Source organism: Dermochelys coriacea, chromosome 1 (genome assembly GCF_009764565.3).
Source record: "Dermochelys coriacea isolate rDerCor1 chromosome 1, rDerCor1.pri.v4, whole genome shotgun sequence".
Classification (NCBI taxonomy): domain Eukaryota; kingdom Metazoa; phylum Chordata; order Testudines; family Dermochelyidae; genus Dermochelys; species Dermochelys coriacea.
The window spans coordinates 225,616,142-225,630,627 of record NC_050068.2 but is presented as its reverse complement, the minus strand read 5'-3'; the positions used below and the strand labels follow the sequence as shown (position 1 = coordinate 225,630,627).

Here is a 14,486-nt window from a genome sequence, read left to right as displayed (position 1 = left end):
ACTTAGTTGCCTAAATAAAATCACTTTTGCATCTTACAAAATGCATCTAGACTGCACTGTATTGATAATAAAAATCAGTATTGTAGCTTTGTGTGTGTGTGTGTGTGTGTGTGTGTGTGTGTGTGTGTGTAAGTAAAATACATAGCAAAATAGTTACTTATTGACCAGCCATTACCAAAACATTTTCCCCCTTCTGAACAGTGGTACCACAGTTGCTTCCTCTCAATCTTTTGCTTCTTCCATGACTGTCTAAAGCAATTGCTCATAGAAGACAGTGTCCCCGATGCCACATAATTAAACATAAAAGATATTGGACAATCATAATTTGATATTCAGTTTATTAAAAGACATTTTGTGATTGCAAAGCTCAGTTACACAGAACCACTGTACACAAGCTGTTCTGTTTGATGCAGCCCTTCATACTTAGCTGTGTATGTAGAATTACCTGAGGTCTCACTACAGTTGCCAAGGTCAAATCGAAGTCCAGACACACAAAGGTAAAAAGCCTGGAATAGCAGTATTAACTGGCTATATTGCCCAGTCTGCTCGATTATGGCATAAGCTTACATTACAACATGTTACATTACACATTTAACAAAAGACAAATAGAAAATATACACTATGTGAAATGTGGCGGAGTTAACATTTCTTTTGGAACTTTAATGATGAGCAACACAGGAGAAAATGTAAATTTGTCTGTCCCCACCCCCAACTTTCTTATGTGTAAAGAGGGCCTGAAGGGAATGTCAAATGTTTTTCCTGCTTTGTTTTTTGCATTATAAATGAAGGTCTTGGGTTCCCTGGCTGACTCTGTGGCAACTAAGTCTGGTGACATTAGTTCATTACAAGAGACAAAAGCTGAGTAATAGAACTGACTTTTATACTCTATTAAATAGGTGTCTAAAAATATAAAACTCCAGAGCCTAGTGAACATTTGGGAGAAACTGAGTGTTTCAGAATCAACCTCCACCTCTTCACCCTTCAGCTGAGGTGTCAAAGCACTCACACATATTTGGAATGCCTCCAACAAGTCCTCCACCACCATGGATAACCAGATTCTATATTTCAGATTTTTTTTAAAAGGTGAAAACAAACAAACATTCTTTGATTGTATAAAGGCTTGAGACATTTACTGTATGTACATTTCCTAGTCTCGACACCCTTCTCCCTCAGTGAAAGTCTGTCAGTTCCCAGCATCTCACATGAGCACCTCCAGCCTGGAATTTGTCTAACTCCTATGCCCAGGATGTTGTTACAACTTGTCTAAATTCAAAACCAGATTCTCCCCCACCACCACCACTGAAGCCTAGAAAAACGCAATAGTTTTCAAACATGCCACATTATAAACTTCAGTAGTTCTTGCTGTAGCAGAGTTCCCCTCCCACCAGCCAAGGGAGTTTGCTCACTCTTGCCAAAATGATTCACCTTTGAGCAGAGGCATTTCAGCCCAAAAGGTGAGCTCTTAGAAAGTTAGTAGGGGATAATGGAAATGTGATCTTCATTACCAAAAAAAACCCCTTTGTTGAGCTCTCATTCGACTGCAGATCTGTTAATAAAACATGCTTGGTCACTGTTAGGAAAGTTACCCATTGCTGACATGGGGTAATGCTAAACATGGTTTACATGAAAATGTCTTACCAGATTGTTCTGGTCTACCCGAACCATTTCAGAAACAATAGTTAGAACACTGTTACGACTATGCTTGGCTCATCATTGTCAGCAGTGGGTAATTTTCCTAGCGTAGAACTGGCCATAGAAAATGAAGATGACATAGTTAATGAGGAACTAACAAGTTCTTGACAAGTGAGCACGTTCTACTGCACCAGAGTGATGAAGGACATCTTTAAGGATGTTCACTCCACACAAGTCATGTGATGTCCCTGGCACAACGAAAATTACTGTCCATCCTGCATGACAGAAAAACATCAAAGCACCCCAAGACATTACTTCTGTCCTACAGCATTTGTTGGACAACTATCCACATGTGGAAAACGTAATACACTAAAGGCCAAGTTTTCAAGTGAATCTCAACCAAGCCTTTAAATTTATACATGTAATCATTAGCAACTGAAACAACGAATTCTGGGGCATGCCTTTTCCCAGACTGTCAATTGTAATGGTCTACCTCCAGCTTTCCTACCTACAGATCAAGTTGCACAGCAAGTCTGCTATAGAGTTGGAAACAGACCCATGGCTGACCGTATTCTGCTCTAACCACTAGGTTGACATTGCTTGTGCAGTAGGAGGAATTCCTCCTTTTGAGACCTTATTCATTACACTGTTTAAAAAAAAAAAAAAAAAAAAAAGACTTTTTATTTGTCTAGTTACTGATTTTAATCTAAAATTTTGACATCGACATATGGTACTCCAAGAAACCACCCTGTCAAATCCACAGTGAACTAATTCACAGGTCCCTTGGAAATGATAGGGCAGGCAAGGGAAAGAGCCACCTCAGTAAAGGCATCAGATTTGAATGACTCATCATTTGGAGCACTACAAAATCTAAAAGCCGTAAGCATACAATCAACTTGTCAACTATATTAAACTGGAGTTGACAATTTTTCTCTCAGTTGAACGGATTTCTGAAGATAAATCCTTTCTAGTCAGTATTTCCAAAGTTTACTGTTGCTGCACAAAGAAGAATCATAAAATTCCACTCCCACATTCCCAATTCTTACCCCTCCTGTGTGGGGCTACTCTAAGGTTTACATATTATGAACAAGTGAAAGTCAACAGTTTGATGAAAAAGACTAATTGCCTAGTGTGCAGGACACTCCTCCTGCCAACCTCCTTCAAGGAGCAATCTTTGGATGTAGCATTTGGAAAGGTGCTCTATTAAAAATGAGATACGAGTATTAGACAATCTAATCCAGGATAAGAAACCCTTAAAAACATGTAAAATTAGGTCTGAATGCTGCAGTGAGAGATACAAACTGCTCTCTCCCTTATTTAAGATACAAAACATTTTTTTTCCTCTTCATTATAGTCTATTATATACTCTGGGTAAATTTGATACTTCTCAAAAATGACAAAAATGGAAGGAACCAGCACATTGTCCACACAGCTGTCGTAAAAGGTGAGCATATCAGCAGCTCTTTGTGGGGGACGAACGTAGGTTGGGTTTCCTCTAACAAAGTCTCCAACTAGAACTCGAGCCAAAAACATGGTGTTCCCTTTTGCAGCAGATTGACTATAAGAGTGGGCATACTTAGCATCTCTGGCAAAGTAACTTCCTAGGAATGACAAAAAAGGGCACTGTAAGGATACTGAATGTGTATGCTGTACTGTATACATCAGGCACAAAAGAGTTAGCACAGCACAGTAATTAAGATGTATTTGACTCAAATTTCAATAAATGAACTTTATGCTTATTGGCACCCCAGGATACTTAGTGGAGATTTCACACCAGACAGTTAAAGAATTTTGCAGTAAAACTCCCATTAATTTAAAGAGGAAGGAAAGAGCAGGCTGGGTTATGAAGGAGTGAGACAGAAAGGGAGAGTAAAGAAAAATAGCATAGGCAGGGTAAGACATTAGATCAACAGGTATAGCACAAGGGAAAAAAAATAATGTTAAAAGCTGAAGGAAAAAAAGACAGCATCATGGGGGGGTAAGCAGGAAAGAGACCTATTGTCTCCATCTGACAGAGAATTACCATTTTTTTCAGCTCCCCTCCTGCTGAGGTGAAGGAGGTAATGGACTGGCAAGTTTCCCTCTACTTTCTAGGAATCAAAACATGCCCCCTCCTCCCAATATAACAATTCTTTTTCAGCCCCCAAATTAAATTCTCTCATATCAAATTCTCCACCCATGCAAACCGATTCCTTTCCAACCTGAAAGAACACTGGAGCTTCCCTCCCATCGCTTCCCCCATGCACGAAAAAACAAATCACTGCAACTTATAAAGACCTATTAACACTGTAACATCATCATTGGGTACTTTAAAGAAAGTCTGTGATCTCATATATGCAGTCATGTCCTCCTCACCTTTTCCATAGTTTGTTCCATGGACCCCACAAATTCTCCAGTCAAAATTTTGATTGCAGATGGCTTCCAAATAGGAATTGTTGGTTCCATGGAACAGGAGCTTCTCATCTACATCTTTCCCTCCATTTTTCTTCTTCATCTGCTCTTTTTGCCTGATGTGAAAAATATTTTTAAAAGACACACACACACTATAATATGGATTCCATATTTCCAGCCACCTACTGTATTCCACAGGCAGTCAAATTAGAGCTGCTAGTCTGGGAACAGCAGTAAAAATTACTTGGAAGATGGAAGAGAGACAGTAATTTTTAAAGAGTGTGAACATTTATGTTGTCAAAACCGCATCTGGATTTTCAGAAATCGTTTTACTGTGCAAGTCAGCAACATTGTATCCTTCAGAAAGGGCTCAAAGTTAAGGAGAACAGAGAGACCATGTTCTTGCCTCCCTACATTTGATAAAAATCTGAAAGGGAACGTGGAAAAAGCTACAAGGCAAATGGATTAAGATTAGTTTTCAGGTTGTGGTAAAAGCTGTCAGTTATTTTCAAGGTCTGTTCTGTTAAAACAAGCCATTTCTAGCAAACTCTTTTTTGCTGCTTAGCAATTGTTGTATTGCTTGGTTAGACTATTAGCTCCATCATTGCCAAACCCAAACTGTTTTTGAGGGGAAAATGTTCTCCATCTAGGTAGGGTCTTATATGCTCTCCCCACCCCCTAATTGCCACTGCATCAAAGCACTCTTATTAAATGTTTCTGCTGCTGTTCTTAATTGGCCAACTATGCTGCAGACCTTTAAAACCCAAAAGGAACTAGAGCACATCAGTAACAAATAACCCAAGCCTTGGGCATTGTACTCAATGTAGTTTGCCTGTTTTACACCAGAAGCCCCAAATACGCCTTCAGGGACCTCACCCCAAGAGAGGAGTGCAACACATTTGTAAAATACCCATTAAAGGAGACTCTAGATCCATGGCAGCAGACTTATTAAGGGATACAGTCTCCTTTTGAACTTGTGCAAACAGTGAAGACACCACTATCAGGGAAATTCAATATTCAGTAAACACAGATGTACTTGCATCCCAATCATGTGTGCTAGTCCCATCTGTTAATTTTCATGGATTAGCTACTCCACGCAGAAAGTCAGCAGCTTTGCCGTAGAGGGAATGTTACCTTTTCCAAGACGGGGCGCTAAAGCTCAGCAGCAATAGCACATCAACAATGAATAGCTAATTATCCCAGAAAGGACTGAGGGGTATTTCTGAGAGTTCCTTTAACAGCATCACACCGGGCAACCTCCAGAGTTAATGTCAGTCACCAGCCTGTATGCCCAGGAGACAGCCTTGGAAGTTATGAGACTCACTCCCCTTGTTATTGCCACAACTAGTGTAATGTAATAAAATAGATACAAACCACTGAAAGACTTTCCAAAGGGATGGGTTCTGAATCCTCCTTATTCTCTGGATAACATAATTGTTCATTGTCCTTTTAAATAGGGTCTCAATTTCAGTGTATTCAGAGGATGGATTAGTGATCTCCACTGCCTATAAAAATACCAAACCACAGCCAAAGATTACAGAAAATTTCAACTGGGTGTAAGGGGTGACCACACTTTCATAGGCAGAGCCAGTGAGACCAAAGGTAGATCTTTTGAGTGTATGTAGGGCTTGAAATCCTATTCACTAACGGAACAGGAACAGCCCAGATAGTTGCTATGTGAGCTCCCACATTCTGTTCTGTGCAGTGTACCTCTCTGAAGGACCTCTGAGACAGAGGAGAGATGAATTCAAGTGTTTGTATACGTTTCATACTTCATCTGTTGAGATGGTGACCTGTCAACTATAGACTAGGCTGAGACTACCAACTCCGGTAATACAGGGCTACCAGACAGACATCAGTTGGTAACAATTTTTCAGTCACTCCTTCCTAGGGCAAATATGAAATCAAAACTTGAAGTGAAAGGCCCCAATTCCAACATCTCAACGGTGCATCTTAAAACAGGGAGCAGTGGCTGCTCTGGGAGGCATGGTGAAAGCAACAGCTTTGTCAGCTCAGTTATAATCAGAAATGAAAATTCAAGCACATCAGTGATTTTGTAAGTTAAGTAGGATTTAGATGTAGCACAATCAGATCTGTATCCAGTTTACTTTTGTTTACTAGATATTTATATATTAGACAACCTCTGAATGGACAAATCTTTTAAATCGGTTCATGGGATTTTAGAATGATCCAAGCTGCAGTGGCAAGAATTATTTCTTTAGATTTATTAAAAAGCCTACCAGTGTGAAAATTGCAACTCACGTTTCTTTTATGCAAAAAACACTTTACAAAGCCGCTTCACAATAAACTCATCAAGAGCACACAAAACACACTTAACGAATTAGAACTTCCCCTAGGCTGAGCCCAGTGTATTTCACATCACAGTAGATCCATATTTTGTGACAAGAGAAGTGCTGGACTGTGCAGCAATGTGAATTGTGTCACTGTATTCTGGCACCAGACAACCGAAATTATTCATTTTGTTCATGTACGAGAATAAAAGCATTTTTGTGGTCATTCAAACAGCATTTTCCATACTGCTCATTCCATGAAAGAATTCCCACCTCTTCCTTAGCCTCAATATCACCCAGAAAGCCTCTTTCCCCCGCCATAATGCTACCATCCCAGGCTTTTCTGGCATCTCCCCAATCCATGCACCACTTGCTGTTTTGGGTGGTTCACTTGCCCAGTGCGCTCTGCCTTAGAAGTAAGAGAATGGAACTCTCAGCTAGATCTGGATAACAGCAGAGACCAGGGATATCTGGGAGAGAAACAGCTAAAGCACATGGAGTGGTGTCTGCACAGCCTGGACCTGAGCAATGGAGCTGCTGAAGCTGCTACAAGTTCCCCACTTCCTGGGCACACATGGCTGGAGGTGGGGAAGGTTGGTCTGAGCCCAGCTGGCCCTGAACAACACTGGCACAGCTCAGCCGCGGAGCTCCTGGCACTGCCTGCAAGCTGTGTACCTGCTTCCCCTGCCTCCTTCCCTCTCTTACCCACACACACATACCACTTGCCAGAGAGCAGGGTGAGTGCTGTCAGGAAAGTGTTATGATCTTACAGAAAATATCGGGTGGCAAATCCTAACTCACCCATATCCAGAAAAAACAAATGCATTGATTGCCAAGCAGCAGACACACTGGCTCTCATTTCTCCTGGATTTTATAGTATCATTCCCATTTCACTGGAGTGGTTCAAGCAAAAATAAAACCAAATCTCAGGCTGGCAGAATACCACCACATCTAAAATTATAGGCTAGCATGTTCTGTGGTATCACCATAGTTTTGCACTTATAAGCATTACTATCCCCATATTAGAGATGGGAGTAACTGAGGCAGAGAGGTTAAGCAACTTGTCCAAAGTCACAAGATCAGTGGCAAAATTAGATCTTTGGACTCCCAGAAACGCTTTCATCTCATAGCTCAGTAACTTCTCTCTGGCATGACAAGAGTCCACAGACCTAACAGAGACACAGAATTGAGAGGAGAGCGACCAAAGACCTCTTGATGCCAACTGGCAGAGGTCACAGCAGTACATAAGGTTACAGGGATCCCCTAGGTTCACCAGAAAGGTGTCATGTTATGTTATCTTCCTCAGGCTTTGCAGTTAAAGGCCAAGGTAGTGTGCAATGGAGACAGATTTCTCCAAACAGAAGTGGGAGACATTTATCTCCCTGGTTGACCACTGTGTATTGTGCATCTTACAATGGAAGTCTATTTGCATAAGGAGCCAAATGCTAATGAACAGATTGCAAGTGCTGCAAGAAAAAAGCAAAGACAGCAGGGATTATCCTGTTTAAAAGTAAAGACAATGAACTTTTGGGAATATCACTGTGGGTACGGATGTATACCTGGCATCCTTCAATCTGGAAAGACAAGCTGCCAGTGGGCTTGATCTTCTGAAAGGAAGATCTGAACAGTCCTGGTTGAAAATGCTACAAAAAGGATTTGGGGTAAGCTAAGCTATAGGAAACAGGGAAAAAGTTTAGGCTTTAGCAAGCATGTTATTTGTTTTATATGTAACCATTTATTTCTGTTATTCTTTCTTACTATATTTGAATCTCTGTTATTTGAGAATAAACTTATTCTTGTTTTCACTATAACTATCTCTGACTGCTGTCTTATAAACAGAGTGATGATCCTGAGTTAAAACTTGTCAGATGTGTCTCTTGTTCCTTTAGAATCTGATAGTTCTGTGAGTGTTGAGTGGACCAGGGCCTGGACACTCAAGAGAGGGGTGCTTGGAGGACTCGAGAGGTTGGTGTGCACTTATCGCTAATCTATACAGAGAGAGTGAGAGGGGCTTGGAAGGCTTCATGTTGCCAGAAGCTGGTGGATTCAAGGAGCTGATTCACAGCAGGCATGGACAAGGCTGCCTTATGCCAAGGGCAGGTGGTATTAAGGTGCCTCACAACCCTGGGAAGCGTCACTAAATGCTCTGATCCTAACATATATTTCCATATGTTAAAAGGATAGCATGCTAGAATATAGACTACAAAGTGTTGGGATATATAAGGGTTAAAGAGAGACCTGGGAAACCGCTGGTGTGCAGACATGGTATTAGGGAGTAGAAGCACGGGTCGGCACGCTTCTGTGCTTAATAAAGTGCTACCTCTCTCCCTTCCCATCTCCTGGTTAAGGATTAATAAGCGTTGCAGCTGCATAAGGAATGTGGGGATCTAAAGGATACTCTTTGTGTAAAGCAGTGTTCTCTCCCCCTCCCTTCCTTTCCCAGCTACATAAATGAGCTCAGGGTCATGGCCCCTTCCTCCCTTCCCTGCAAACTGCTAATCAAGGGAAGTTGTGGCTGCAATTACTGCAAAGAAATGTATCTTCAAGATAAAATTATTTGTAAAATATCCTAATGATGTAAACAGTACAGGGTCGGGGATAATTATATTCAGTATATAGCTATTAATATTCATTGTATGGGCATTAATATTACTCAGTAAGGGTTTTGGGGGTATTGTAGTAAATGTAAATATTTACATACTAACTTAAATAAAAAAAAAGAAAAGAAAAAAAAAGTGTTGTAACTAATTCAGGGCTTCCTCAACAATTGGGTCGAGGGGAACAAGTACCACAATAAAGAAGCCCATCTACTCAATCCGCCTCTGGGTCAGCCTGCTCATTCTCCAACACAAATTTTATATTCATACATTTTACGACAACATCGCAACTAATTTTTTTTTGCCATTTCTTTCTCTTCAGCTACCAATTCCATTTTGCCACCATTACACGAAGTTTAAAAAAAAGGGGGGGGGATTCACAACACCCGATTTACTAATCCTAACAAGCTATCAATATCTAACGATATAGATTATAGACATATAAACTTTTACTTTGCATAGGATCTTTCATGTCTCAAAATGCTTCACAGAATAAATACTGCAATCTCCAATATTATGTGTAGGGAAGGAGGAAGAAAATAGAAGACTTTACACTAAACAGGGAAGACTTTTTTTGGGACGGGGGAAGGGCAGGGAGAGTATCTCATAAGTGATCCTTTCCAGTGTAGCAAGATTTTCCAGAACAGTTTGCAAGGCCAATGTCTGAAGTGTAGGAAATTCATCAAGGCTGAGATGTCAGATGTTGTGAAGGCCACCACAGAGGCATGTAGAATCCCAGCCAGCCATGAAACAGTGAAAGAGGAGGATTAGTACTGTGAAAGAAAACCTTATGGTCAGAGAGGTAATGATCAATCTCAGATCAATTATGCTTCTACCTGGTCTACACTTTAAGATTTAACATCTTCCATCTTAAAGTGTCAACTGAGACGAGGTACTTGACTGAAACGAAAGCTGGATTCTTTTAATCTCTCACCTCACTAACCACCAATAATAACAGGTTTCCTAAATGTCCAACAGCTCTTCTCTTACTTGTTAGCTTCATTTCTTTGTGTCTATATTATATATTTAACACTGTATTTGTCTGATTAGATATGAAAACAGAGGGGCAAAGATTTTACAAGCTCATGTGAGGAGAGCCAAAAGTTTCATTATATGAGAGCTATTTTCAATTACCATTTATAATTAGCAACAACCATTAATCTCTCCCATTCACAGGACACCTTGGCCGATGCTCAGATCTTAAAAAGGAACATTTGGTGGTGTTGGATGTGATTAATGGTATATGGAGATTTTTCACTTCTAAGTCACTAGTCCAAACTTGACCTAGTAATGACTATATCATCATCATCATATATGATGATTCTTTGGTGGCCTATGTGGCAAGAGTTGGTAATCTCAGTCCAGTTCCTATTGAATAGACGTGAACTTCAGGGTACATCTACACTGCAATTAAAAACCCATGTTTAACTGCAATGCCAATGTTCCGGCTCTGGGACCCTCCCACCGCACAGGGTCCTAGAGCCTGGGCTCCAGCCGAAGCCCAAACATCTACACTGCAATTAAACAGTCCCTAAGCCTGAGCCCCGTGAGCCTAAGTCAGATGGCACAGACCAGCCGTAGAGGTCTAACTGCCATGTAAACATACTGTTGGTGGGTTTTCAAGCTCACCCTCTTAGCAGTCTCAGGACACTTTGGGCCAGATTTTTAGTACAGTGCCTAGTGGGGTTTTCAGAGGTGCCTGTACACCAATCTGCAACCTAAATACCTTTTAAAATCTGGCCCTTTGTAACTATATTCCCAAATGGCAAACATTTCACTAGACCTGGACATTTTATCATGTCACTTTGGGCTCAGTGCCTTTCCATCAAAAGAACCTGTATAGGAACAACCCAATCTCACTGGAGCAAAAAGGAGAAAACACAAGTACCTTGTACCCCATGTCAGGCAGCGCTGATTTGTCCCAGTTTCTAGGATAGTTTTGATCTGGAGTATCAGTCACTCTTTGGCTGTTTGCAAACAAAAAGAAAACCAGGAATGAGTCTATGGTACTTCCATTCCTGTCCTGAACCTTCTCCCAAATGGACAGGGTCCCCTTGGAATAAGTCTTTTTTGGTCACTTCCCCTGTAAGAATTGACAACACAGATTTAATCTGGTTACTTACTGCAGATTGCCAATTAAGTATTGTCATGTAACTATGGGTTCCCAACAGGAATTAGTCCCGTTTCCGGTGGGCAGCATTTCTTAGGCCTGGTGTATACTAGTGATGTAAGTCGATCTAGCGTGTAGTGTAGACGAGGCCTTGGCCCCTTACTATGCTTTTGTAAAAGACAAGTTTCTCTCATCAACACCCCCATCTCCTCTGACCCCATGTACCATAGGAACAGGCAGATTCTTGCTCACGCAGCAGAGAACTGCAGCATTGCACACTGATTGTGGCACTGCTGCAACTATCTGCAAATCAGCAGTTTGTTAGATGATTGCACCAAAGCAGTACTTTGAGGCAAGCCAGAACTGTTGCATTGCAGTACAACCAACTGCTATGGAAGAATCGTCAATGAGAATCAAGAAACTTCCCCATATGCAGCTACCATTCCATACAGGGGCATTTAATTTTACAGTGAAAAAAAACAAAAATGAACGCATTGTTGAGTACCCTTTCTTCATCTTTTTCACATCTTCTGAGGACACAAACTCTGGTCGCCTGCGGACTTCTCTTTGAGTTTGATAGCGGATGTTTTTCTGGACCATTTCTTGAAAGAGAAAATTTATTTTATATGTTTTTACTTACACACACACACACACAGCGCGAGAGGAAATAAACATTCATTTGTTGATGGAACGTGGCAGCTGAACTTTGTGTCTGTTTAGCAACAGCTATCTCTACAGCCCCACTAGTTTGTCTCAGTCTTCTCTGTCTCTTTCCTATGACTCTCTTACTTGAACTTTCCTATCTTTCCGGAACTCACATGCTCCCTCCATCTCACTTACACTCTTTCTTCATAGCATGGAAAACATTCAAATCTACCAGACAATTCATGGTTTTACTATGTATTTAAATAAGAGCTCACTCCCTCATCTCCTGTCTTCTGCTCCCATTTAAGGCTGCAGTGAAGTCGACAATTCTGGAGTGGAGCGCTAAAGGAGCTTGACAGACTTTATGTGCGCCCTGTGAGCCTCAGTAACCCTTCTGCAAAATGGGCATTATAATAATAGGCCAAAGGAAAGTTGTGAGAATTCATAAATAACTTCGTAGACCATGGAGAGCCCCAGAAAGAGCTACAGATGTGTGATGGGTTACAGCTGTGATATCTCACACGTTCTTGTCAACTGCTGGAAATTATTACCTTAATTATCACTACAAAAGGTATCCACCACCGCTGGTGATAGCTCACCTTACCGGATCACTCTCATTACAGTGTGTATGGTAACACCCATTGTTTCATGTTCTCTGTGTATATAAAATCTCCCCACTGTATTTTCCACTACATGCATCCGATGAAGTGAGCTGTAGCTCACGAAAGCTTATGCTCAAATAAATTTGTTAGTCTCTAAGGTGCCACAAGTACTCCTTTTCTTTTTGCAAATACAGACTAACACAGCCGCTACTCTGAAAGTTGTGGCATTACAAGTATTCCCATCGTAGACTTGTCAGAAGCTCAGAATTAAGGCTGCAGGATCTGGCAGAAGAAAACACTGCACGTGATGCTCTCAGGGAAACAGAGCCATCTTAAACAAAATCATAAGTAATAATCATAGCAAAAGAACCAACCAGCGGCTGGTCAAGTATCATTTCGTTTTTGGTTAGATGAGGCCTTCCACAAATTTAGTCTAAAGGGAAAAGCGCTCTTTAAAACCTCTTCTCCCCACCCACCCCTCTTACCTCAGGCACCTTACCCTGCCCTCTTTGTCCAATTTGTGCCTTGTTTTGTTCTGTCATTCATTTGTCCACATACTTATGTTGGATCACATTAAAGAAATTCTGTATTAAAATCACAAATGAATTTGACTCCCCATAGTTTAAATTCCAGGGTATTACTAATTAAGAAGTCTCTTGGTCTCTTTTTTTTCCCGCTTCTCTCCCTGTGTGTGTGAAACTTGCAAGCTGCTAATTGTGTTAGTACATCCTAAGACAGAGAGTCTGTTCTAAAAGCAATACTTTGTAACAACTACTCACACAGAGACTCCCCGCCCTTTTGTTGTATTTATCTCGCTTTGTTAACTGTGATTAAAATATAGAGATAGAGGATGTATGTGGATGGATGCTGGGTGTGGATAATAAATGAATTATCAGGGAAGTGCCAGCCTAAAAATCCAGTGTCGATCAGTCGAAGAAGGAGTCAAGTGGAAACAACCAGAGGACCCCCGGAGGGCAGACTGGAATCCACCCAACAGGCTCAAGATGGGAGAACCGAAGAACAAGATAACATCTGGCCGCACGGAGTCATCAGGAATGTGCCATCTGCTGATTGATTCAGCAACAGCATGATGAAGCAATTCCTAAATTCCTATAGAAATGGACTCTAGAAACTGAGAACTTTGGGGTCTGATTCTGCAAACCAACTTCCAGGAGCATCAGACAAGGCCCAGCTCCCTCCTCGTGTCCAGGCCACCTGGCCAGTGGCTTGGCATGAGCAAATCTAAGGCTGGTAACTATGATAACAATCTTGCAGAACCTGTGTGTGTGTGTGTAAGTAAATATGAAATTGAATGGAATGTTATAGCTATAACTAACTGCTTATTATAATTCTCTCTCTATTCACAATAAATGTGGCATTTTGCCTTTTTCCCCTTTAATAAGATACTGCTGGTTTGTATTTTATTGGTATAACACTTATTTACACCTTCTCCACTTTACAAATTGCAGATTTCTCTCCTCTTACTACATTCCACCCTGCACATGTGGACTATTTCCCCTTCTCCGTATAACTATCCAGCCAGCCCTATTTGCAGCATTCTCCCTCTGTCCAGTTCTCCCAGAAAAGCACTGCAACGTGGCATATCAAGGCTACCAGACTAACTAACTAAACTACAATGCATTGTGTTCAGTTGGAATTAAGGGGGTACAGTACCTTTAAAATTGATCTCATATTGTTGGGAACCAGCCTGAAATGGTAGGGTGTCATTTGGATTTGCCAGAAATAAATTCTCCAAAACATCAGAAGTTAGCGCAGAAGCTCCTTGCAGTCCATCCTATAGAATGGAAACGTAGGGAAAAAGTAATGGTTAAACCCATCTGGAAGGACAAAAGATTGCACAACTGCCTTTTTCATTCATGGATAAACGTGAGCGATGAATTCTGACCTCTGCTAGTAAAAAAACTGTATTGCTTATATGTCATTAGTGGGCCTGGGCCTACACAGGTAAATAAAGCGACAGCTCCCTAGCCACATCTATATCAGGTATAACACAGGATTGAGAGTGGGAAAATATAGTGGGAGGAGTGGAGGTCAACTTTGGACAATTAACTGAGGAAGCAACTTTGAAGGAGGCACATGGGGTCAGAAAGTTTGCTCTGGGCATAGAGGAAGTTACAGAGTTGTTTGTGGGAGAATGAGACTGAGGAAAAATAAATAAATGATAGTAATACTTAGCAGTGCTCACCGTCCATAGATC

At 41.1% G+C, this 14,486-nt stretch overlaps 1 protein-coding gene across 7 annotated transcripts in view; it reads right to left on the bottom strand.

Moving 5' to 3' along the window:
• Positions 1 to 321: 321 nt before the first annotated feature.
• The window catches only part of LOC119854596 (protein mono-ADP-ribosyltransferase PARP12-like), a 72,139-nt gene continuing 57,974 nt past the window's right edge, over positions 322 to 14,486 (bottom strand). For 3 of the 7 annotated variants that reach the window (XM_043515141.1, XM_043515134.1, XM_038399295.2), the window contains exons 8-13: positions 13,943 to 14,063; positions 11,527 to 11,623; positions 10,800 to 10,878; positions 5,398 to 5,528; positions 3,988 to 4,139; positions 322 to 3,233 (exon numbers count right to left, since the gene is read on the bottom strand). In XM_043515141.1, the coding sequence (XP_043371076.1) occupies positions 2,950 to 3,233; positions 3,988 to 4,139; positions 5,398 to 5,528; positions 10,800 to 10,878; positions 11,527 to 11,623; positions 13,943 to 14,063 (864 nt within the window). In that variant the 3' untranslated portion in view covers positions 322 to 2,949. Of the gene's footprint in view, positions 3,234 to 3,987; positions 4,140 to 5,396; positions 9,685 to 10,799; positions 10,879 to 11,526; positions 11,624 to 13,942; positions 14,064 to 14,486 lie in introns of those variants that run through there. The other 4 variants (XR_006281639.1, XM_043515146.1, XM_043515153.1 and 1 more) reach the window with 4 other exon arrangements.